Source organism: Entelurus aequoreus, linkage group LG18 (assembly GCF_033978785.1).
Source record: "Entelurus aequoreus isolate RoL-2023_Sb linkage group LG18, RoL_Eaeq_v1.1, whole genome shotgun sequence".
Lineage (NCBI taxonomy): Eukaryota > Metazoa > Chordata > Actinopteri > Syngnathiformes > Syngnathidae > Entelurus > Entelurus aequoreus.
This window is the reverse complement of record NC_084748.1, coordinates 34,813,300-34,839,833: the sequence shown is the minus strand read 5'-3', so window position 1 is coordinate 34,839,833 and position 26,534 is coordinate 34,813,300. Positions and strand designations below refer to the sequence as shown.

The 26,534-nt window shown below is 39.4% G+C and overlaps 1 protein-coding gene across 2 annotated transcripts; it reads right to left on the bottom strand.

Moving 5' to 3' along the window:
- Window positions 1–1,347: 1,347 nt before the first annotated feature.
- Window positions 1,348–26,475, bottom strand: map2k7 (mitogen-activated protein kinase kinase 7). Of its 2 annotated transcripts, XM_062027047.1 has the most exons (12): window positions 26,221–26,475; window positions 17,338–17,385; window positions 12,863–13,001; window positions 12,680–12,746; window positions 11,676–11,789; window positions 10,611–10,730; window positions 10,420–10,527; window positions 10,158–10,337; window positions 9,943–10,023; window positions 7,011–7,153; window positions 6,872–6,917; window positions 1,348–6,783 (listed from the first exon to the last, which is right to left on the bottom strand). In XM_062027047.1, the coding sequence occupies exons 1-12, from the start codon at window positions 26,342–26,344 to the stop codon at window positions 6,640–6,642; spliced, it is 1,314 nt and encodes a 437-aa protein (XP_061883031.1). In that variant the 5' UTR covers window positions 26,345–26,475; the 3' UTR covers window positions 1,348–6,639. The 2 variants fall into 2 exon arrangements, with proteins under 2 accessions (XP_061883031.1, XP_061883032.1); XM_062027048.1 differs by lacking the exon at window positions 17,338–17,385.
- Window positions 26,476–26,534: the final 59 nt, after the last annotated feature.

Below are 26,534 nucleotides of genomic sequence, written 5' to 3'. Positions count from 1 at the left end.
CCTTTTAGAAATACGGCCGTAGGTCTGTCACGACGACAGTGTTGAAAGCCATGCTACAAGAGTACATTTCTCTAGGGGATTTTGAATGGACGATGCTGCTAAACCGAATACAAAGGACACGTTGACTTGTCGCTGAATAAAAGTTTAACAGAAAACAAAGTATAATTGTATCCATGAGGTCATTCAGTCCATCAAAGTAGAACAAGCAAGTACTTTAAAAGTTAAATAAAACTGGCATCGGACTGTAACGACTTCCCCTGACGGCTGATAAACCTTTGATAACGGCTCCATGTGATTTATTTGGCGTACCAATAGATGGAGACCGAGTACCACGTTGATAATCAATTATTGAAGGGACCAGTCACCATAATCATGTGCCCCCCCCTAGTGGTTCTGACCCTAAACAAGCACATAGAGTGCCTTTGCCTGACCGATACAGAGCCGTAAGCGGTTGTTGACAAATATCCAAAACTAGCCACGACTTGCACAAGGAGAATGCGATGGTAACGGATTTGGAGAATGCGATGGTAACGGATTTGTGAAGCTATCTAAATTTGTGCATTGTTTAGAGTTGCAAGATATTTTATACTCCTAACATTTTGGTACATGCCCAAATCTGGCAAACAATCTTTAAAAAAAAAAGAGAAAAGAAACGAGTGCACTTTGTTACTTGCTGTTGTACAATCCTGGTTGATACTACCATGCTTTTATTTTGAAGTTGACTTTGCACTGAACAGGAAAACACTGTGTGCACGTATTTTCCGGCTATGATGCAGCAATGCTGCGATGAAGAGGCGGGTAAAATCTGTCAACTCTGTGTGACGAGGGGACATTAAAAACAAACAAAGGACTTCCACTGGGGCAGGGATATTTCAACTCAATTGTTTTGGAGGCCAGACTTCTCCCTTCACTATTAGTCCTTTTTTGTATATTCCGGAGAACCAGCGTCCTCTACAGTAGACATTTAATTGTGCTCATTTATTTTGTCAGACTTACAGGAGCGCTCTGCTGTTTTCATAGGACCTTCAGCAAAAAAGCTGGTCAAAGATCATCTTTGTGACAGCATTCTATTGTTTTTAAGAACCTGCTGCAAAAATGTCTCTTCCAAGTTTTTAAGACCTAAACTCCAGTTGAATAGCCCACATGATGAAAAAGAGAGGACCTAAAATGGAAACTTGAGGAACACCACTAGTATAACTAAAGAAGTTCAATACATGACTATTGATTGCATCTGGGCCAGAAACTTGAGGGTTCTTGGTTCGAATCCAGCGTCCGCCATCGGATGATGTGTCCTTGGGCAAGCCACATCATCCACCTTTCTCCTTTTGCCAGCCACACTGGTGTAAATGTAGATAATTTGTTTTTCAACGTAACACGCTTAAGTCATTACAGAAAAAGCCCGACATGAATTTACTTCACTTCGCTGAAGTAAACAAGCTACAGCAAAACCATAGTTACATAAATCACTTTCGAAAAAATTCATAACTGCCCCCAGAAAAAGAGGACTTAAAAGTGTGCCTTGCGGAAAGCCTAAGTTATGTAAATCCCAAGTTTGCACCAAGTGGTAATTTTAACAACAGTTTTTAATTTTTACTCAGTCTTTTGACCAAAAGCCTTTTTAGTCTTAGTCATATTTTAGTCATCTAAATTAATTTATTTTAGTCGACTAAAGTTACAGTAAATCTAATCGACCAAAATATAAAGTGTTACATTATTTACATACACAAAGTTGTATACATACACTGTTGGCAATTTGAAGTGCATAAACTTAGAAGATTCATATTTAAACTATGACGTTTAATAACTGTGTAACTATTTTCTGTTCCATCATTAAAATGTAATGTGTACATTTGACCATGTACTGTAGGTCTACCACTTATTTAGCCAATTATGACCAAATACAAATATTACTGATCTATACGAGTTTGTAAAAAAAAAAAAGAAAAAAAGAACACACTCAACGCCAGTGTTCAGTGCGTGAAAATATTTTTGGGTGTGTTATGGTCATATGAAGAAACAAAGTAGTTTTATTTTATATTGTGTATAACTACACTGAGTGCCCAATTGGCATCTTAGCCACTGTCCTGTTTAAATGCAGCAACCAGTGTTATTAATCTAGAATGTGCTTATATCTCACATTCCCATGTTTCTTTGTGTTACCTTTTAAAAATAAAATTGCTTATTAAATTGGCGGGCTATGGTCTACTACAAAAGAAGTGGTAAAGTAAGCTGTCTTGCTCCTGTCATACAGTCTTTATTAGTAACAGTAATTCAGAACAGTATGAGCAATTTTTAAATATTAGCTTCAGCCTAAATACTGTTGTGTAGATATCTAGATGATAAGCCTGCAGACGGCGTGTCAAGATGGTTGTATTTTTACCGGAGAAAATCGAGCCACAGGGTTTACAACGTGTCTACAACGAGGTGATGTACGTTTACACGGCTTCTCTTTCAGTCAGGCGTAGAAAACATTTTATTTAAGTGTACAGTCTTGTTTACTCAGGGAAAAAATCTAAACATTGTGCCTTAGAAAGACAGTGGTCCTGATTTATCTCCCCCCTTTCACACATGTAACTGTGATTGGATAACTTGTCTCCCCCGTCTAAAGACAAAATTAAATATGATTGGATTTCGTCTCTGTCAACATTTTTGTCTCGTTTTTATTCGTTGACTTAATTGTCAATTACTTTTGTCATCGTTTTAGTCAACGTGCATTTGTTTTGATTTGTTATCGTCCTATTTTAGTCAGGGGAAAATAGACGAACATTTTTAGTCAACAAAATGAACACGGTTTGGACCCCAGTGTTGTATGTTTGCTAGCAAGGTTAAAATGTCAACGCAAAGATCTGCCAAAGTGTTAAGAGTGGTCTAAGTTCCTCTATACAACAGGAGCGTTTTAGGAATTTGCAGCAAAAATGTTTGTCTCCCAAGTTTTGAGATGAACTCTAGGGTGTATAATTTGGTGGTGTGACTGGAATTCCTCGGCATTGGTGGAACTCTGCGCTCTAGTTTTGCTTTTACTGACAATTTCAATGTGCACCACACTAGTTTGGATTAGTGGGGCCGGGTTTCAGTTTGGTACCAGGATGTCTGCAGTGACAAAGCATTTAATCTGCCAGACAGTAATCGACTTCCTGATACGAACCTTCAGTAAGTTGGCACTTTTGATTGCTTGTCCCTGTTTTGTTACAGTGCACCAGTCTCCCTCTGTCCAGTATAAAACACACACATGGGGGGGAGCACTGCTACACCGCAGCGCCCCCTATAGCTCCTTAGACATATTAGCTATAGAGAGAGTTCATATATGTATATCATAGCTGAGAGCAATCAACGATAATATCAATAACAAGAGTCATAACATATTCCTTGGGTTGTGGACACCTTTGGTGTGCAGTTGTCAAGCTTGCAGGTGACACGGATGGACGTAAACTTAAGCATCTGGACAGACAGACATGAACTCTAACCCCCACAATGGACATAACATGATGTGAGGTGATGTGAGTTAGTACTTTCAGTGAAAAAAACAATCTCGCAGTCCCGCGCGTGTCCATCTCTCACTTTCTGTTAGCTTTCATCAAACGTACTCCTCTGTATTTGGTAAAAAACATGTAGACTTTGTATTAAGAGTTCACTTATTTGGCAAAAGAATACAAAATATTTGTCCTTTGGGGATAATAAGTGACAGCAGCATCTAAAGCAAAAAAATAAAAAATAAAAAAAAGAATAGTAGCAGCAGTAAATAAATAATGTAGTTGGAACGGACATTTTTCATGCTAACTAGCTCTACTAAAAGCTATCATTGACAATTGGCAGGTTGGTGTAACACCATGAAAGCTTTGTACAACTACTAGTCTTTTCCTCTCGTTTAATCACATACCGACATCCGACTAAGGTTTCTCTCAGGCTTCAACTTTCTCAACACCCTCACCTCTCTATTTCCACTCATCTCCTCAACACTCCCATCATCCATCCCCTTCTGTCACATAACAGTTTCCTCTTTCAGATCCACTCCTTACTGTCTCTCAGTGATTTGGTTTGGTGTAAAGTCAGTCGCCATTAAACATGGCAGCAAACACGTTAGTTAAAAAAAGAGCTATACTATACAGAAAGCAAACTGGAGAAAAAGACAACATTCAAATATAAGTGTTGATGTTAATTAGCGAGTGGATGCAGCCTGTTCTCAATAGAATTTAGTAGGATATTACATAAAAGTCAGTAGGAGGTTACTTAAAAACTTGTTTAATGACAATTTCTGAAAATAACACGCTCTGACCCCTTAATCACATTATTTTTAAATGATTAGGCAATATTAGGAGTGTCACAGAATATTGGTTTTGTCAATATACATGGCTGTTTTATGTGCAGTTCCTTCGTATTTATATTTAAAGGCAGGGGTCTTCAACGTTGTCCAGGCCAAGGACTCCTCAAGGAGCAGGGACCCCCCTACTTATATAGCCTGTAAAAAAGTTTTGACTTAAACTGGTCCTTAAGGTACCTTGTTATTGTGCAATACTATGGGATTTAAATAACAGTATAGTCCCACTAATAGGTAGCTGGCCAACAGCACGTTAATTGCTGGCACACTAATTGTGAGTTGCCAGCTTGAGCCTCTAATCGCTAGCTGACAACTAGAGCGCTAATCGCTAGCTATCTTAAATGCCAACAATAATATAATAATAAAATACTTTATTCATGTTTTTGTTTTAAACTCGCAAGGTACAGTGAACAGGGTGGCCATTGTCATTTCGAAACTACATTATAGTGTGTCAAGTCAATGTTAGTGTATTTAAAGACATTTTAAAAAAAGTATATAATCGACCAAAAATGTTACGACCCCAAGTGGCTGAGATTTGTGCATGGGTTTATGTGACGTGTACATTGTCTGATTGTTGGGAAATTATTTGGAATGGATACAATATTGATAATCTTCATTAAAGATACTTTTCAGTGCATCATATGTACCATGTTTATGGAATGCGGTCTGATTTTTTAAAAGAACATCTAAATATAAAATAACTTTTTTGAACAAATTCTGAGAACAGGAGAGCAGTGTTTTAGTGCTGCATTGCCCTTCTGTTTAGACGGATTTCAACCAGAAGCAGAAGTGCCGTTCCGTCTTCTAGTCATCCATAGTGTTTCTACTCTCTCTTTCTTACTTACTAAGCCGTCCCATGTGCGATGTCTGTAGTAGTGATTTCATGCATTTTTGAATGTTCTATTGTAATGTAATGAAGCAAGCGTCGTTAGCATTAGCTAATAAGCTAACACGTTTACGAATGTCTTTGTTAGTCTTTAACTTACAATGGCCATCTTTTTGTAATGTTTCAGCTTTCTAAATTTACCAAAAACGTCACGTGGACTTGTTGAGTCTGTTTAGCTGATTTAGAGCAAGCTTCTGCAGCTTGTGGGTCCATGACGATGAATTCTGTTTGATCAGCCATTTTACAGACAGCATTTGGGTTTATGTGACGTGTACATTGACCGATTTTTGGGAAAATATTTGGAATGGATACAATATTGATAACCATCATGAAAGATACTGATCTCTGCATCATATGTGACTATGTTTGTGGAATGCTGTCTGATTTTCTAAAATAACATCTAAATGTAAAATAAGAGAACAGGAGTGCAGTGTTTTAGAAATATGTGTTGTATTTTGCCTTTGTAATTTCATTGCTTGACTAGTTATTTGGACACTTTTTGAGAATACCAGTTTGAGTGTGAGTTATTCATGAAGCAGGCAAGAGACCTTTTACTGCCTCGAGTCTCTTGGCCTCCACAAACAACCGCCACCTTTGGTCTAGAAACACTGTTGAGCACTAAACAGTGGCGACAGACGAGGTAGAAAAACCAAGTGAAGTCAAAGACATGCTCCACTGCTGATAAAATCAACCTTATTTTCTATTCTTTGTACGTCTTCTGTTCTGCGTCCCTTCTTCTCAAAAGCACACAGCTCGCTTTCCCCGCACATGTAACACAATCTCCTGTTAATACAACACCACTCCTTTTCTTTTCCGTCTCACATTTCCAGAAAACTCCTGACAATCCACCTCACCTCCTAAATGTAGATGTTGCTCTTCTGAGCGTCCCTCTCCTCTCCCGTCTCTTAAGCACACAAAAAAATGTCACGTTCTACAAAGTTAGAGTGCAACACTAATTTTTTTCAGTTTTTCCTCCCAATTATGCAGCTGATAAATGAAATGGTGGATGTTATAAAATTGCTTATTCAAACATTGATCATCCATGTGGATATACAGTACATAGTGAGTATATTACTACTGACCGTGGGACTGTCTGTACATACATGTGACAATGTTGGAATAATGAGACATTCAGTGTCTATACAAGTGTGATGTGACATAAAGGTGTATGTTTACAAATGACATCTTAAAACTAACTCCCATGTCTGCCTGTCCAGATTCAACAGACCGATAAATGACTGCTATCAGCCGTCAATCCATCAGTTCCTCCCGGTGTCAATCACTGCATCCGATAATCCATCGAGTCTTCGTCTCGCTGGTTGAGGGCTTTTCCGGTGGACAGCCGGGGCCGAGTCTAAGGCTAGGCTTCGCTTGCTTAGGCCAAGGCTAGACTAAATTAAGAGGACAGCTAAGCTAATACAGGAGGAGGCTCTCTGGGCTACCTGCTGAAGAGTGAGTGGAGCTGGTGCTGATGGCTGTAACACTGGCTGCTGCGAGGCGACTCGGTGCGATCCATTACCGCCTGAAACCAACCGGCAACATCCACCTCCAGCACCTCGTAACGCCGGATGAAGCTGTGCTCCTACAACAAGTAAAGATCGTCAATAAAGTGGTTCAGTCACACCTACGCAGGTCATGCGAGTCCAGGATGTTATCTATTGATGACTTACCAGAAGCTGATGGTATTTTGGCCTTTTTCTGTGATCCTTAGTGAGGCTGTGAAAAGACAAAGCATTGAAGGTTTGAGAACATTGTGTATGAAATGTTGAGACAGCATAGGAGATTGAAAGTGTGGGTAAATGCGCTCACCAATCTTTGACGAAAGACTGAAAGTCGAGGGAAAAGCCCATGCTGTGAGGCAGCAGAGGAGGGTCTTCCTGCAGCACTTTGGTCAGAACCTCAAAGTCTGTCTTGCAATTCTTGTAGGGAAACTGGCCTGTAGCCAGCTCCACCTAGTGGTCGCCAGGTGACATAGATTTCTACTGAGCGCAGTCATTTCACAAGCAAGTACGGTAGTAATATTCTTATTCATTGTGAATGGTACACAGAAGTAAGTAGTTTCTCAAAGGTATGTTTTAGAAATGTGTAACTGTCGAGAAAACCATTTCTCGACGAGTACATGACTTTCATTTATGAGATTTGGCCTGGGACATTATCACTAGATTTAATAAAATCACAAGATTTACTTGAAAATTAATTTTTTACATGAACCCTAAAACTATAACAATGACTGTACAAATGATAAAGATTTTTTTGGGGGGGGGATAATTAGGGGTGTCCCATAGTGATGGGTAGGGATTTATATTGTTAAATTTTATCCATACCCTTATCAATATTGGTATTTGTCGGTACTCTTATCGGTCTATATGTAATTTGTTGAAATAAAGATGTGAAAAAATGCATTTTAATTAGCATGTATATTAGCACAAATTAAACCATAACAATAATAGCATGATGTACTGTAACATCTCAGAGCAGGGAATTATTTTATCAGTAAATATTTGCTGATTGGTAATAATAATAATTAATTTTATTTACAATGCACTTCACTTTTTAAAAAAATCACAAAGTGCTACAATGGCAAATTAAAGGCCTAGTGAAACCCACTACTACCGACCACACAGTCTGATAGTTTATATATCAATGATGAAATCTTAACATTGCAACACATGCCAATACGGCCGGGTTAACTTATAAAGTGACATTTAAAACTTCCCGGGAAATATCCGGCTGAAACGTCGCGGTATGATGACGTATGCGCGTGACGAAGTCAGAGTAACGAAAGTTATGGTACCCGTAGAATCCTATACAAAAAGCTCTGTTTTCATTTCATAATTCCACAGTATTCTGGACATCTTTTGCAACTTGTTTTATGAACAATGAAGGCTGCAAAGAAGACAGTTGTAGGTGGGATCGGTGTATTAGCAGCGGACTACAGCAACACAACCAGGAGGACTTTGTTGGAGCGCTAGCCGCGCTAGCTTCGCTAGCCTCGCTAGCCGCGCTAGCTTCGCTAGCCTCGCTAGCCGCACTAGCCGCCGACCTCACCTTGACTTCCTACGTCTCCGGGCCGCCAAACGCATCGGGTGAAGTCCTTCGTCCTTCTGCCGATCGCTGGAACGCAGGTGAGCACGGGTGTTGATGAGTAGACGAGGGCTGGCTGGCGTAGGTGGAGAGCTAATGTTTTTAGCATAGCTCTGTGAGGTCCCGTTGCTAAGTTGCTAAGTTAGCTTCAATGGCGTCGTTAGCACAGCATTGTTAACCTTCGCCAGCCTGGAAAGCATTAACCGTGTATTTACATGTCCACGGTTTAATAGTATTGTTGATTTTCTATCTATCCTTCCAGTCAGGGGTTTATTTTTTTGTTTCTATATGCAGTTAAAGCACGATGCTATCACGTTAGGTCGTAGCTAAAGCATTTCGCCGATGTATTGTCGTGGAGATAAAAGGCACTGAATGTCCATTTCGCGTTCTCAACTCTCATTTTCAAGAGGATATAGTATCCGAGGTGGTTTAAAATACAAATCCGTGATCCACAATAAAAAAAGGAGAGTGTGGAATCCAATGAGCCAGCTTGTACCTAAGTTACGGTCAGAGCGAAAAAAGATACGTCCATCACTGCCTCTCAAGTCGTTCACTGTAACGTTCCTCATCTACGAATCTTTCATCCTCGCTCAAATTAATGGGGTAATCATCACTTTCTCGGTCCGAATCTCTCTCGCTCCATTGTAAACAATGGGGAATTGTGAGGAATACTAGCTCCTGTGACGTCACGCTACTTCCGGTACAGGCAAGGCTTTTTTTTATCAGCGAGCAAAAGTTGCGAACTTTATCGTCGATTTTCTCTACTAAATCCTTTCAGCAAAAATATGGCAATATCGCGAAATGATCAAGTATGACACATAGAATGGATCTGCTATTCCCGTTTAAATAAAAAAAAATCATTTCAGTAGGCCTTTAAAAGCACACATAAAACATACACTAAGAATACTATATAACAAAACAGCAGTTTCTTGAAAAGATGTGTCTTCAGTTGTTTTTTGAATATTTCCACAGACTGTGTTGATTTTTTTATAGTTAGTACTTTTTGAACATTCACCTTGGTAGTAAATAGTCAAAGGCTGAAGTTGAACGTTTTGCATAACTTGCTTACAAATTTATGTTTCATCATTCAAACTTTAAAACTGTTTTAAGTTTAAAAGTAACGTAATTTCCGGACTATAAGCCGCTACTTTTTCCCCTCGTTCTGGTCCCTGCGGCTTATACAACGGTGCGGCTTATTTACGGCCTGTTCTTCTCCGACAACGACGAAGAGGATTTCGGTGGTTTTAGTACGCAGGAGGAAGACAATGACACAATGATTAAAGACTGACTTTTCATATACCTGTAGGCTGGTTATTTTGATAACGTACAGGCGAGCACTTTGTATTACTTTGCACCGTTGTATTATTTGTACTCTGCACGAATGCTGTTCGCCATGTCAAAGATGTGAAAGTTTGATTGAATGATTGAAAGATTTATTGTTAATAAATGGGACGCTTTGCATTCCCAAACAGTCATCTCTGTCCCGACAATCCCCTCCGTGGTAGCAGGAACCCCTATATACTACGGTAATTACACATCAAAACCCTGCGGCTTATAGTCGGGTGCGGCTTATAGTCCGGAAATTACGGTATTTGCATATTCTCCGGTGTAAATATTACAGGACAAAAGCAATGGATGGATGTAAACAATAACTCACCAGAGAGATGCCAAGGCTCCACACGTCTGCTCGGATGTCATAGTCAGGTTTGGTGGGATCTGGAGGGTCTATTCTCTCTGGCTGCAGGAACAAAATCATAAACAGCATCAATTTGATAGTCAATTCTTTAAAAAAACAAAATAGTTTTTTGGAACCTGGTATGCTTCGTACACTTGTAGTATGCCGTGTGCGGTTATGTGTTTCATGTGACTCACCGCCATATACGCAGCACAGCCAGCGCTGCGTGTTTTTGCCTTGGAGTCGACGAGGCGTCCGCTAATGCCAAAGTCGCACAGTTTGATCTGACCTTTCGCGTCCAGGAGAATATTGGAGGGTTTCACATCACGATGGATGACACCGTGTTTCTCTTTAAGATACAACAAGGCTTTCACTATCTGGGGGAAGAAAAACACAGGAAAAAATTCAGCCGCAATTTGGGCAACTTTAATCTTTCCTTTGTGTGTACTGTTCACTTACCGCAACAGTCATCTTTCCTAAAATCTGCTCAGGAATGGGGCCCTGAATTCTCTTCTTCAGCTTCTCAGCACACGTTCCCATCAGCTCCATGGCAATAAATACGTCTGTCTGTAGACATACACAGATACAAAAAAAATGCAATTAATAATCTAATGACCATTGTTTTATAGTTAGCTAGTAAGGACACCCACATTGGTAACTATGGCACCGTAGCACTGGATGATATAAGGACAGTCATGACTCTTCAGCACCACATCCAAGTCCATCAAAATCCTCTTGTTTTCATCCTTGTTTCCTGTTCTGCGCATTTGCTAATGACACAAACGCACACATGTATTATAACCACAGGCTGATTGAGAAAGTTGAGCAATTAGGACAATTGTTGTAGAATTAAGTACCTTACATTCCAGACCACAAGCCGCTACTTTTTTCCTACACTTTGAACCCTGCGGCTTATAAAACGGTGCGGCTTATATATGGATTTTTAAAATCGCTGACGGCCATAATGCAATTGGTTTAAAAAAATAAAAAAATCATAGACACTGAATAGGGTTTTTTGTTTGTGCTATGGCGCCATATTTTGGCAAGTGCTGCAGTGCCGCATTGCCCTGTTTAGACTGAGCTTTTAACCAGAAGTAGAGTTGTCGTTCCGTCTTCTAGTCATCCATCGTGTTTCTACTCTCTCTCTCTTACTTACTGAACTGTCCTATTTGTGATGTCTGTTGGACTGTTTTCATGCATATTTGTACGTTCTATTGTAATGTAATGAAGCAAGCGTCGTTAGCATTAGCTAATAAGCTGACACGTTTATGAATGTCTTTGTTAGTCTTTAGCTTACAATGGCAATCTTTTTGTATTGTTTCAGTTTTTTAAATTCACCAAAACGTCACCGTGGACTTATTGGGTCTGTTTCGATGATTGAGAGGTAGCTTCCGCAACTGGTGGGTCCATGACGTTGAACTCTGTTTGATCAGCCGTTTTACAGCCGTGTTACAGACAGAATTTGGAAACAATTAACCTAAATAAATATACAAAAATATATAAATAATACATTTGTAAATAACTAATTTCACAACTTATATATCTGCGGCCTATAGTCCGGTGCAGCTATTATATGGGGAAATGATTTTCTTCAAACATTGTGTGGGTGCGGCTTATATACCGTTCTATAGTCCAGAAAATTTGGTAATAACACAGAATAACAAATAACTCCCATACTAACACCATTAGGGGGTCTTCTCTATGGGGAAACTTACTTTAACAGCGATGACATGTCCAGTCTTCTTGAATCGCACTTTGAAGACTTGCCCACAGGTGCCGCTGCCAATCTCCCCTTCACTGATCAGATCAGCCACCTCTGCTGGATACCTCTGTCGAATGACACTTTCTATGTTTAATTGGCTTGTACTGTAAAATGGCAAATACATCTAAGAGAAAACTTATGATGAAGCAAGGACACACCATTTTATGAACAATTTGAATTGCAATAAAAACACAATTAGTGTTGCACTCGCTCAGAAAGAATACACCCGAACAACATGAATTAAACTGAAGAAAATTCTAGAAAAGCATTTTGGAGACTGTAAACCTCAACCATAGTGGAACAATATAATTACATTCATTAAGAGAAATGGCCCACAGACACACGATTCTGCAGTCATTACAGCAACTCTAACTGGAGTTTTGATATATTTCTTGTGAGGTATTTATATTTTCCAAGATGGCAATTAAGAACTTTTGCCACGGCTGTGCGCTTTGACCGACCTCGACTCCCACATTATTTATTAATTTAACAATTCAATAACTTTACCAACTTGACATCCAGTGCAGCCGATTTCTGTAAGGGTGGTCCCCACAATTGTATTTTTTTTTTTTTTCTGGATGTGGGTTACATCAGGGGATTTCATGACTTAGTGAAACCCCTTGAGACACTTGTGATTTAAGGCTATAAAAAAATAATAATTATTGATTGATTGCTAAAGGGACTGTCTGTGAATGTAGCTTGTATAACTATCTTAAGTATTTTTTTTCCTTTTTTAACACACCTCATACGCAGCTGGTCTGACAGAGCATTAGACGATTTAGCAGGTGGGATCAGTGTTGCCAACTTAGCGACACAGTATTTTACATTTTCGGATGTGCTATAATGAAAAAACTGGAAATATGTGATGCATTACTTCATATCTGTATTGTAAACATGTTCGAAATAAACTGAAACTAACATGGGTGCTTTGCAGTAAAAAAAAAAGCTATGACTTACCTGTCCGTCGATTTTAAGATAACCTGTCTGTTTCATGATCTCCTGCAATTTCTGATCAATCTCTGCACTGCAGGGACAAACACACACAAATGGAAACAATTTAGAGAAAGTAAGAATGCAAAATGAAGTATGTTTCAGCATGAATATGATAGAAAGCAGCAGCTTGCTTGCGAGCAGTCGTACTTCTCTAGACTCTTCTGTTGGCCGTACTGCGGTGTGGGGAGGGTGAGCATTTGTCTGCGACGAAAGGGGTGGTGCTGAGGCGAGCTCTCTGAAGATGATGACCTGCTTCCTGCATCATTGGCCAGGGGCAGCTGAAGGGCTGGGAGAAATTATCAGGTTTTAGGCAGGAGAATAATGTGTTTCATTGCAGAGGTCTGCATGCCAAAAACAGATATGACTGCTTTATTTTCGCCTTTTGACAATTTAAAGCTACTGTGCCTTGATACAAAAATGTCTGCATAGGTAAAGGGAGGCGTTAATTAAGGCATAAATGAAGACATATACGATCATTAAAAGAAGTGCAGTTTAGGGAGGCAGAACTTTTATATGTAAACTGTGACATCAGTCTAGGCTTGTACTCAAATGACACTGAGGCAGGAAGTAGCAAGTGTACTGTTATTAGAACCAACAGAACTACTGGAAATGAAAAGCCCAATTTTAAATAAACAGCCCTAATTAACAGGTGTTGTTTAAGATCCTGTTTAGAGCTTCCTGGTACTAATGTTACCAACAGAAACTACTTTAGCAACAGGGTCAGCGAATGTTTTTGTCATGATTTTCTTTTCATGAATGCAAATGAAAAACCAAAAAAACAACTGATATATTTGAATTTTTAGTTGTTTTTAAATAGTTTCGAGGAGCAATGACTAGATGTAAAAAACGGTTTCATTTGAATTTTATATTTCATACATAAAACATGAAAATCATTTGTTAGAAGGAAGAAAAAACAAACAAACCAAAATTGTTTTTTCATAATACAACACCGGAACCAGAAGTTGCTATGTAAAGACAAGTTTAAAAACAGTGTGGTGTTGTATCCTGTGTAAATATCTATAAAACATATTGATATTGATCCATGATCATCTGATCTTGTGGCAAGATATAACACCACACTATCTTTTCCAACGGGCTAGTCAGTGGTCTTGTCTTTAAATATCAACTACAGGTTCCGGTGTCGGGATATGAGAAAACTACTGTTTTTGGTGCCTTTTCTTCCGCTTTTATATTATTAATAATAATAATAATAATAATAATTCATTAAGTTTACAATGCACTCTACTTTTTAAAAAAATCTCAAAGTGCTACAATGGCAAATTAAAAGCACACATAAAACATACACTAAGAATATGATATAACATAACAGCCTTTTCTTGAAAAGATGTGTCTTCAGTTGTTTCTTTGAATATTTCTACAAACTGAGGTGATCTTAGGTTGTCTGAAAGAGCATTCCAGAGCCGTGGAGCAGCCGCTGAAAAAGCTCGATCTCCCATTTAGTGGTTTGGTCTGGTGATTTTAATTTTTGTTCTATAAAATATAGGACTGCAACGGAAATTGATTAATTTGATTAGAAAAATCATTGATTTATATTCTGTGGCTTCGATTATTCAATTAATGAGGGTAATTGATCTTAACCGCATGGTGTGGCAGGAATTTTAAATACACAAACATGGTTTCCACACCGCCCCTGCAATACATGAAAGCGTTCGTGTGCGCGTGCGTGCCATGATCCGTGTGGTGGCAAATGGCATTGTTTTAATTTAATTTGTAATTAATGCACACGTGTCAAAAGTGCCATTTCAATTTTGGTGATGTGCATTTATTAGAAAAAAAGAATGAAGGTTAGGGCAAGCAAAAAAAAACTAACTAATCGATAGATTGCTCGATTACTGAAGTTATCAATAGCTGCAGTCCGAATGAAATATAAAATGATGTCGATGTGGTTATTGTTCTTTGGCAATGAAAAAAGAAAACTTTGTGTTTCGAAATAAAATTACAAAAAATTGTTTTTGTTTTTCAATTCTCGTTCATGAAACGAAAACATCAACGGCCAAAATATACAATGACACAGTATAGACAATATCGTCATTAAAGTAACCACATTATTATGTCACTCTGCTTGGTGACCTACGAGCTGTACACGCTGAGTGAGGCACATGTACAGTAGTTTAGCTATCGGAACAATTTTTTTCTTTTTTGAAGGAGGCTCTCATATCCTTGTACGCATCATCCTGCATGGGAAAGTCTGTTAGTGAGGGGAGTAAGGGTTAGTCTGGATAAAAGGTAATAAAGACTCCCTAGGAGAGAGAGTGCCTCCCCCCAGATTGTCAGACTCCAGATTGGCGGGACATCAGGCTCGACAGGCACATGGAGCCAGCAGAAGAAAAGAAGATACACAAACAGACGAGGTGCTGCTGCACTGCCTCCTGCAGGTGAGGACGATTATCAGCCATAGCAGTTAAGTCAAGTGTCAGTCAGAGGGACAAGTCTTTTCAGTTGTCGGCGCAAACAGAAATACAGGAGAAAGGAGAACGAGGCAAAGTGTTCACAGCAATCCTGCAGACAGACCAGTGGGGATGCTGGATTAGAGACTGTGTCAAAACAAACAAACGCTACCCGAAAACAATGCGCCGTGCAGAAAAGCTGCATGCACTGTGATCCTCTGCCTCCAGCACAATTTCACAATCCAAACACACACACTTTAACACACGCACACCAACGCTGCCCTGCCACTGACGCACAGGTTAGATGGATGAGATGTGATGGAAAGAGGATGCAATTTGGGGGGAGAAGGGTGTTGAGGGGTCAGGGGCCTCATCCTTTCATGGATATGACTCGTGGGTTATAAAATGGTCCGACGAGCGTGTGAGATCCACAGAGAGGAGCAGACTTTGGAATAATTAATCAACAACATATGCCTTTTTTCTGTCACTTAGCTCTAAAATTCAAACCAAATACAGTAGAACCTCTAAAGTCGAACACCCACCCATGGTTGTGCAAGCCAGTTTTTGGGAACTATTGAATGTTTGAACCTTTGTCATGGGGAACACCATGCAAAATGTCAGCATATTCACAGCGCGAGGTCTCGTGTGTAATCATCAAAAGGATTATCACTGCATTGGTGTTTTGTTAAGACCAACATTTGCAGGGAAAATATTACTAAAGTCGTGCAAAAATGTGGAATTTGAACTTAAGTTTGGTATGCATCAATATTTTAAAGGGAAGCTCCACTTTTTGGAAATGTTGCCTGTTATTCACAATCTCTATGTGACAAAGGGACACATTATATGTTTTTCTCTTTTTGGAAATGTTGCCTATTAATCACAATCTCTATGTGACAAAGGGACACATTATATGTTTTTCTCTTTTTGGAAATGTTGCCTATTATTCACAATCTCTATGTGACAAAGGGACACATTATATGTTTTTCTCTTTTTTGTGCATTCTTAATTTTAAATAATGACTCATAGGTCCTGTATGCTAACAATGTAGCTAATGAGAGTAATCTATTCCACCGAAAAAGACATCCAAAGCTGCTAACAATGCTCCCAAGTGTTAGTAACATTGTTATTATAAGAGCTAATGCTGAGGAACTACTTTTGCTAACATGGCACCTTGATCAAAGTGCTACTGCGGCTCTTGACATACTGAGCCGGTGAGCTGGTGCTCGCCTCTGAAGTGAAAAGTTTGTGCTGGATTATAAATCATGCCTCTCACTTGTAAAGTAGAAAGTTGTGACCATAAGGAGAGATGTTGGTCAACTTTAACATTAAACTTAGAACCAAGATGCTCGTTTCCTTCTAACTTTTTTTTTATACATGAGAAGGTGAGGATTATGATGAAAATACGGATTTTTTTTATGTATCAGTGGACTATGTAGAATATCGTAATATATCGTGATAGCACATTAACTCAATATTGTATATTATCATGAAGTCATTTCCAATACCTACTACTTATATGTAATATATAATAAAATCATTATAAATATTTTATAAATTAAACTTGATTAAATACAGTATTTGCTTAATATAAAAACATCCATCCATCCATCCATTTTCTATCGCTCGTCCCTTTCGAGGTCGCGGGGGGTGCTGGAGCCTATCTCAGCTGCGTAATTTATAAAGTAAAAATATTTTAAAAATACCTATTTTATGAAAAAAAATATTAGGAAAATTAACAAAATACATATTTCATAAAACAATACAATATTTGGACTTAACTAAATAAAATACAATTTAAAAAAAAAACAAAAAAACTGCAATATTGTACACTTCATTGAGGTTTAATGGTGACATCACTTTGACACAGGAACGGACCATTTCTACATCTGCTATGTTGTATGGGAAACATATTGTAAAAATGTGAACATACTGAAGAATGATCAGCGTCCCATGATGCAGATTGTGTTCGACTATGGAGGTTCCACTGTGAAGGGACAGAAATAATCCAGATAGAAGCTCAAGCCTTTAAAGTCGGGAAGTAATAGGGCAAATACGGGGAAATGTTTTTTAACATTAGGACCAAGCGAGGAGAGAAGTTGATGGTGATATGTGATAGGAATAAAAAAAGGTCAGGATAGAAAATGGCGTGTGGGGGTTGGTAGAGAAATAAATGTGGGTGAGCAGTGGCAGAGAGAGCGATGGATTGAATGATACCTGCACGCTGGGAAGGAGCTGGAGCAGGACTGAGCTGGATCACGATGACTAGACAGAGGGGAAAAAAATACAACACACACACGTACATTACTGCACTTAACAGTAGTCTCGCACGCACACGCGCACACACACAAACGCGCGCACACACACACATACAAACACTATCGTACAACAAACACCTGATAAAAGAATGACAACATTGAAACAAAGCTGTGCTGGATTCTAATATAAAACACTTAAAAGTTTGCATTTATACCTTTAAATGACTGCTTCAAAAATGAGGTTAATAGAAACACACTGAGGAGAAAAACAACTATCACTTCCATGAGAACTCCTGATCACATAAATAAGAGCTATCTAATATTAGCGGACCAGCTGGGACACCTGCAATGTTGGTCCTTTAAAGATAGTTTCACACCTACAGCACCTCCCAAAAATGAACCACCCCTAATATGACAGTACATCTTCTAAAAGGAACAATAATATACAAATTAAACTTGAACATACTTTAGAGTAGTCAGTGTACATCTTGTATAGAAGTATAGATTTACCAGCCTTTAAAAATGACTTAACGCACATTATTGTCAAAATAGCTGGATTGGACTACCAGGATTAGTGTCATGGTCTTGGGGCTGCAGGAGTTCTGCTGGCACTGAGGAGCTATGGCTCATTGAGTAAAACATTAATTACATGCGCAACACGATGAAGGCAGCACTAGAGCCACACAAACACAGGTATTTTAAAAACGCACAATTCCGTGTATGTCATCTTTAAAATCAGCACGCACACAGGACACATCATGAATGTTTTTTAATCCCGTGTGTGTGCGGGTACAGGTGTCTACGGACAGCAATGATGAAAGCAACACCTGTACAACAATACCTTTATGTTATGGCCTGGGCTGATAGTCAGTAAGTCTATCGATTGATAAATGAAAATTAACTTTGAATATTTTTCTCTGTTGAGGGGAGAGTCATAGTGAAAGAAGTGAAGTGCCTGATCGATCAGGCGATATCCGTGAAAAAGTATGAGATCGCCATTGCCGATTTAGGACTCTACGCTTAGCTTTTTCGCAAGAAGCACCGGTGCTACTAAATAAAAAAAAATGAGTAGCTTAAAAATGTTTTAGTAGCACAGAAATTTTTTTTTCTTAAGTATCACAATTTTATGATTAACACTCAAACAACGTACACGTGCACTCATACATACTATATTGCCAAAAGTTTTTGGCCACCTGCCTTGACTTATATATGAACTTGAAGTGCCATCCCATTCCTAACCCATAAGGTTCAATATGATGTGAGTCCATCTTTTGCAGCTATTACAGCTTCAACTCTTCTGGAAAGGCTGTCCACAAGGTTGCGGAGTGTGTTTATAGGAATTTTCCACCATTCTTCCAAAAGGACATTGGTGAGGTCACACACTGATGTTGGTTGAGAAGACCTGGCTCTCAGTCTCCGTTCTAATTCATCCCAAAGGTGTTCTTTCGGGTTGATGTCAGGACTCTGTGCAGGCCAGTCAAGTTCATCTACACCAGACTTTGTCATCCATGTCTTTATGGACCTTGCTTTGTGCACTGGTACACAGTCATGTTCAATGAGGCCCGCTCCAAACTGTTCCCACAAGGTTGGGAGCTTGGAATTGTCCAAATTATTTTGGTATCCTGGAGCATTCAAATTGTCTTTCATTGGAACTAAGGGGCCAAGCCCAACTCCTGAAAAACAACCCCACATCATAATTCCTCCGCTGACCCCTCTCTGTCAGTTTACGTGGCCGACCACTTAGTGGCTGGAGTTGCTGTTGTTACCAAACTCTTCCATTTTCTTATAATAAAGCCGATAGTTGACTTTGGAATATTTAGGAGGGAGGACATTTCACGACTGGATTTGTTGCACAGGTGGCATCCTATGACAGTTCCACGCTGGAAATCACTGAGCTCCTGAGAGCGGCCCATTCTTTCACAAATGTTTGTAGAAACAGTCTCCATGCCTAAGTGCTTGATTTTATACACATGTGGCCGGGCCAAGTAATTAGTACACCTGATTCTGATCATTTGGATGGGTGGCCAAATACTTTTGGCAATATAGTGTACAGTATAAAGTGGACAAGACCAAGAAGCTGATCATCGACTTCACGAAGAGAATGACCCCGGTGGAGCCCATCAAGATCCAGGGCCGGGAGGTGGCAGTAGTGGGGCAGTACAAGTACCTGGGAGTCCACTCGAACAGCAGACTGGACTGGAATGACAACTGCAAAGCTGTTTACAAGGGCATGAACGGACTCTTTTTCCTGAGGAAGCTTAGGTCCTTTAATGTGTGCAGCAAGCTGTTGGAGATATTTTATCAGTCTGTTGTGGCCAGTGCCCTGTACTTTGCAGTGGTTTGTTGGGGCAGCAGCACCAGCAAAAGGGACTTAAACCGGATTGACAAACTGATCCGGAAAGCCGGCCAAACTATTGGCATGCAGTTGGAGGCGTTTGTGTCAGTGAGGGACAGGAGGACACTGGACAAACTGCTGGCCATCATGGACAATCCTGCCCACCCACTCCACCAGACAATTGAGGGACAGCGCAGTTCATACTCCAACAGGCTCCTTCAGCTTCGTTCCACAGTGTTCGATTCAAGAACTCCTTCATTCCGCACTCCATCCAGCTGTATAATCACTGTCCATACAGCAATAAATTATGTCTATTACCTGACCGCTTCTATGTTAGCTACTTCTCTTTGTTTATAATGTCTATTTTCTGCTGGATCAACTTTCTATTATTTGCTGCAGCTGTTACATATACTGTAATATTGTACATGGTAATTGTTATATATTGTATATATGTTAAAAACATAGTAATATAGCAGTATATATCCTATACTGTACATATATTATGTAAATATTATGTATATATGTTATATTTTATATTGCTTTTAGTCTATTTTATACCTGCATTGTCCTTTCCATCTTTTCCATAATTTGTAACTGAGCTACTGTGTGGAACAATTTCCCTTGTGGATCATTAAAGTTTGTCTAAGTCTAACTCTAAACACAATGCCATTATAAAGCCTACTGCAACCCTCAATTAAACAAGGAACATCTCTTAACTATGCTAGCACTGTCGCTGGCACTAGTGTAGGGCTGGGCGATATGGACCCAAAACTCATATCCTGATATAGATTGGCTGAATATCGATATGCAATGATTATGCCGATATTTTTTCCGTAAAGTGAAGTTCGACACAGTTAAACCCTAATATGCGAGTCGAGTTGTTTTATTGAAGCACATACTTAACATGAGTAACTGTTTTGAAATGTTAAAGTTTCAAGTGTTCACATAAAACTATTAAAAATGGTCGTATTATGTTTTTCCTACATTTTAAAACACTTTTGGTCTACATAACATGTAATGGTGGGTCTTTGGTCCGAACGTTGCATAGATTATGTTTTACAGACCTTCCTCAAGCTCCTTTCTGACCGCCTCTTCAGGATGCACAGTTTTGTGGGCGGTCTTATTTACGTGCTTGCACTTCAATTCTGTCTTCTCCACGTCAGACATGTTGCAGTATTTTGTGCTTCCTGATGGTGTCTACTGACAGATTACGCTACTTTGTATTAGAAATGGCAACAGCCGAGGATGCCTGTGCATGTACGAGCCAGTCTGCCCTGTCATGCCTTGATTTTGAATATTCGGGACTGATGGGGATCCCAAATACACAACAATTGGTAGCAACAGGCAAGAAAAATAGGTCTTGCATCATAGGACCCCAATTTAAGAGCTGTTTTGAGTTATTAAAAAAGAAATAGCCTTGACAATAACAGAGGTAAATTATAATCTTCAATCTTTTTTTATTTTTATTTTTATAAATAAGGTTTTTAGCTGTGCTAAATTTTTCAGCTGACAAAAACACAAAATAATAAAATATAAAATAAAGTGCCTGGATTAAGAGGACATGTTTAAATGTCGGCAGCAACTTGAAAATAATTGACCTTTAACAATGGTGTTTTATAGGGGAATATTATTACAAGACATACACACAAAGATTTTAGCCAGGAACACCAAACTGCCAACTAAGGCTGGGAGATTATATGATCGTGATCGTTGATCGCGATAAATTTGAGTTCGATCACAGTGATCTGCTGGTAGCATATTTCCTAGATCAAACATGGCGAAAATGTTTGTTAGAAGTTATCGCAATAAAAAACAGTGGGGTAGCAACAATGCTTGGTATAATCCTGCACGGTACAATCCACCTTTATTGACCGTGATCCTGTGTGTGTCTGTGAATGTGCTCGTCACGACATAAATAAGGTTCAATCAGCGTTGTGCCTTTTCCCCTTACACAGCTGGAAGTGCAGCCCAGAAGAACAAAATAAAGAAATATGACGAGCACAGAAGTTGAAACACAACATTTAAAAGGAGCAGCGGCTTTAGTGAGTTTTTACTTTCACTATCTGCTACACCAGTAATCCTGCCCTGAATGCGGACTTGCAGGCACTCAGAATGTCTATGGGACTGTATTGGTCCCGAATGGGAGAATCATCACACCCACTAAATTAATCAGAAATGGCATTTTTATAACTAAATATTTTTTCATCAAACTTTTTATGTGTCTGCAAAGATTCCACTCCTCTAATATAACATGTACTTAAAAAATCTCCGCAGACAGACACTAAGTGTTCTTTTTGTTTGTTTGTGGATAAAAAAAATATTTTGTTCCTGAAATAATCATTAAACTTGTTTTATGTGTTGGTATTAGGGTTGTCCCGATACCATTAATTTAGTACCGGTACCAAAATGTATACCGATACTTTTCGAAACTTTTCCAAATAAAGCTAACTATGAAAAATGTCAATACTGGCTTTATTTTAACAGAATATCTTACACTACATTGGACACTCACGGTCAAAGAACAATTTTACAAGGTTAAAATATAAATTAAAAGGCATTGAAATGGCATCGACCCTGAAGAGAACGTCTTCCCTGTGCTCCTTGATAACAGTCTGCACCGGACCGAACAGCAGGACAGGTGTAACAACTACATTATAACCTGTCACTTTTTATAACGCCTTGTGCAGATCTGAATGCTTATTATTTAAATGTTTACATTAGTTTGAAGCAAAGGTGCTAATATTAATCGCCACATTTGGCGAGGCGTGTTTTAAAGCAGCTGTTGTGAGAGGAGCGTATGTGTGTGTGTGCTGCTTGAAGAATAGCGGTATGTAGGGTGAGTGACGTGAGTAAGTGAGTGAAGTGAAGTGAAGTGAATTACATTTATATAGCGCTTTTTCTCAAGTGACTCAAAGCGCTTTACATTGTGAAACCCAATATCCAAGTTACATTTAAACCAGTGTGGGTGGCACTGGGAGCAGGTGGGTAAAGTGTCTTGCCCAAGGACACAACGGCAGTGACTAGGATGGCGGAAGCAGGGATCGAACCTGCAACCCTCAAGTTGCTGGCACGGCCGCTCTACCACCCGTACTATACCGTCCCCTATACCGTAAGTTAGGAGAGGTAGCGCTAGCATGTGCAGGAGTGTCAATAGCCTGGTGGATGTCCGATTGTGCCCTGTGTTAATTATAAATAAAGTGAACAAGTTGTAACTAATCGACAGCCTCATCATTCCGACCAAAGAGCGGAGCTTTACGGACCCATTGTGAAGTGAAAGGTCTCTCTTGCTCTCCTCGACCATGGTCTGGGAGCCGACAAGCAGGAAAGGTGTAAAACAGTATTTGCAACGTGGTGCCTCCCTGTTTAAAGCGTCACCTTTATTGTTCGTTTTGAAGCCCAAATACCTCCATAGTGCGCTTCACGCACCCTTTTTATTAACCAGTAAAATTTTTGTTATTGCAATTTTTCCTCTCCAAGATGTTATTACTTGCATGCACTTTGACACCCTCAATCAACATCATGCGCCTCCGCTCTGTAGTCACCGCCTCAAAGCGGCACTCAGATGAAAGAGCAGTACCGGTACTTTTCAAAGGTGGTATAGTACCGATTTCAATTGATTAGTACCGCGATACTTTATTGTATAGCGTACAATCATAGTTGGTATACATTATTTTACAGTAATTCAAACTGTACTTTAATGCATTTTCATTCAATACAAGATAAGAAAAAGAAAAACATTATTATCTCACTTCTCTCAGCTTTCACTTATTGACAGGATATGAATACGAATCAACAAGTTGCGGCGCCGGCATGGCGTGGTTGGGAGAGTGGCAGTGCCAGCGCCAGCAACTTGAGGGTTCCTGGTTCAATCCCCAGCTTCTACCAATCAACCTTGAGCAAGTCACTCTTGCTAACCTTGCATGCAAGTCAGTGTGTGAATGGGTGAATGTGGAAATAGTGTCAAAGCGCTTTGGGTACCTTGAAGGTAGAAAAACGCTATACAAGTACAAACCCCGTTTCCATATGAGTTGGGAAATTGTGTTAGATGTAAATATAAACGGAATACAATGATTTGCAAATCCTTTTCAACCCATATTCAATTGAATGCACTACAAATACAAGATATTTGATGTTCAAACTCATAAACTTTTTTTTTTTTTGCAAATAATAATTAACTTAGAATTTCATGGCTGCAACACGTGCTAAAGTAGTTGGGAAAGGGCATGTTCACCACTGTGTTACATCACCTTTTCTTTTAACAACACTCAATAAACGATTGGGAACTGAGGGAACTAATTGTTGAAGCTTTGAAAGTGGAATTCTTTCCCATACTTGTTTTATGTAGAGCTTCAGTCGTTCAACAATCCGGGGTCTCCGCTGTCGTATTTTACGCTTCATAATGCGCCACACATTTTCGATGGGAGACCGGTCTGGACTGCAGGCGGGCCAGGAAAGTACACTCTTTTTTTACGAAGCCACGCTGTTGTAACACGTGCTGAATGTGGCTTGGCATTGTCTTGCTGAAATAAGCAGGGGCGTCCATGAAAAAGACGGCGCTTAGATGGCAGCATATGTTGTTCCAAAACTTGTATGTACCTTTCAGCATTAATGGTGCCTTCACAGATGTGTAAGTTACCCATGCCTTGGGCACTAATGCACCCCCATACCATCACAGATGCTGGCTTTTGAACTTTGCGTCGATAACAGTCTGGATGGTTCGCTTCCCCTTTGGTCCATATGACACGATGTCGAATATTTCCAAAAACAATTTGAAATGTGGACTCGTCAGACCACAGAACACTTTTCCACTTTGCATGAGTCCATCTTAGATGATCTCGGGCCCAGAGAAGCCGGCGGCGTTTCTGGATGTTGTTGATAAATGGCTTTCGCTTTGCATAGTAGAGCTTTGAGTTTGAGTTTGAGTTTATTTCGAACATGCAAGCATACAACATGATACATCACAATTTCCAGTTTCTCTTTTCAACATGTTCGAAAAGGAGTAGGAAGAAGCAGAGCTTATTTAATCCTACCCCTTTTCTTTTACATAACAGTTTCTAAAACTTTTGTTCACTTCCTGTTCTCAATTTATCCACAATATACTCCATAAGTAATCACAATAAAAAATAAATAAATAAATAATAATTGGTGAAGTAAGTTACATTTCATATGATGAGATAAGTAAGATTATTTTGAGAGTGAAAGAATGGATGAATTAAATAAATTCAGTATTCTTCTTCTTTGTAAACACTTTAAGTTTGAAGAGTTTCTTGAAGTGGATCATTTTAGTACATTGTTTGATTGCTTTGCTTAATCCATTCCATAATTTAATTCCACATACTGATATACTGAAGGTCTTAAGTGTTGTACGTGCATACAAATGTTTTAAATTACATTTCTCTCTAAGAGTATATTTCTCCTTTAACTTGCACTTACAGATGTAGCGACAAACTGTATTTAGTGACAGTGGTTTTCTGAAGTGTTTCTGAGCCCATGTGGTGATATCCTTTAGAGATTGATGTTGGTTTTTGATACAGTGCAGTCTGAAGGATCAAAGGTCATGGTCATTCAATGTTGGTTTCCGGCCATGCCGCTTACGTGGAGTGATTTCTCTGAACCTTTTGATGATATTATGGACCGTAGATGTTGAAATCCCTAAATTTCTTGCAATTGCACTTTGAGAAACGTTGTTCTTAAACTGTTTGACTATTTGCTCACGCAGTTGTGCACAAAGGGGTGTACCTCGCCCCATCCTTTCTTGTGAAAGACTGAGCATTTTTTGGGAAGCTGTTTTTATACCCAATCATGGCACCCACCTGTTCCCAATTAGCCTGCACACCTGTGGGATTTTCCAAATAAGTGTTTGATGAGCATTCCTCAACTTTATCAGTTTTTATTGCCACCTTTCCCAACTTCTTTGTCACGTGTTGCTGGCATCAAATTCTAAAGTTAATGATTATTATTATTGATTATCCAAGGATCCAACAAATCTGATAATGTTATGATTTTAAAAAGTAAGTACAAAACAGTTAAGTAAGCATTTTTAAGCCTTATGTCAAATTGTAGCCAAAACCTGTTAGCCATTTTGTCATCTAGAAAACGGATTTTAGCTGGTATTGTAACCATTTGTTACCTGTATGAATTTACAGAATATATGTGCGTTCGTGGAAGTGTACAAGTTGACAAAAATGAACATTTACATGTTTGTTATGTTGGGCCTAGCTTGTTTGACAGCACCGAAGCCGTCAGGTGACTGTGCCAAATACTCCATGACAGCAGCTGTGTCTTTGAAAAACGGCTTTACTCACTACAAGAGTCGGTCTTAAAGCAACAAAAAGGAGAGTTGACGTGGATTGGTAGCCCGCGATATCGAGGTCAGTGTTTGTTTATGTAGCTAGCTACTTAGCATGTAGCGGCTAGGAGGAGCGTAGCAACCCTCTCCTTCACTCCCCCCCCTCCTGTTATCGTGCTCTTTTCGGACACACCGGCCCCTCCGCGGTGGACACTCACTTGGTCTCGGGTTCGATCGACGTGGACTCATGTCGATGTTGAGGTCGATTTTCCGCCGAGCCTCTTCGTTTTCCTGCTTTAGTTTCTCCTCGATTCGCGACAGCCTCTGCTCCAGCGACGACATCTTGGAAAATTGAGCTCCATGTAGCAGCGCTTGCTACCACCCCCGTGTGGCAGCCTGGCGGAAGTGCAGCAAGACGTGCACTTTCAGCAGGGTGTCCAAAGTGCGTTTGGTTGGTTGTTTTTATTTTTATATTGTTTTTATATTTATTTATTTTTGTTATTATTCAGTCATTGGTGGAGCTAAGGATAGT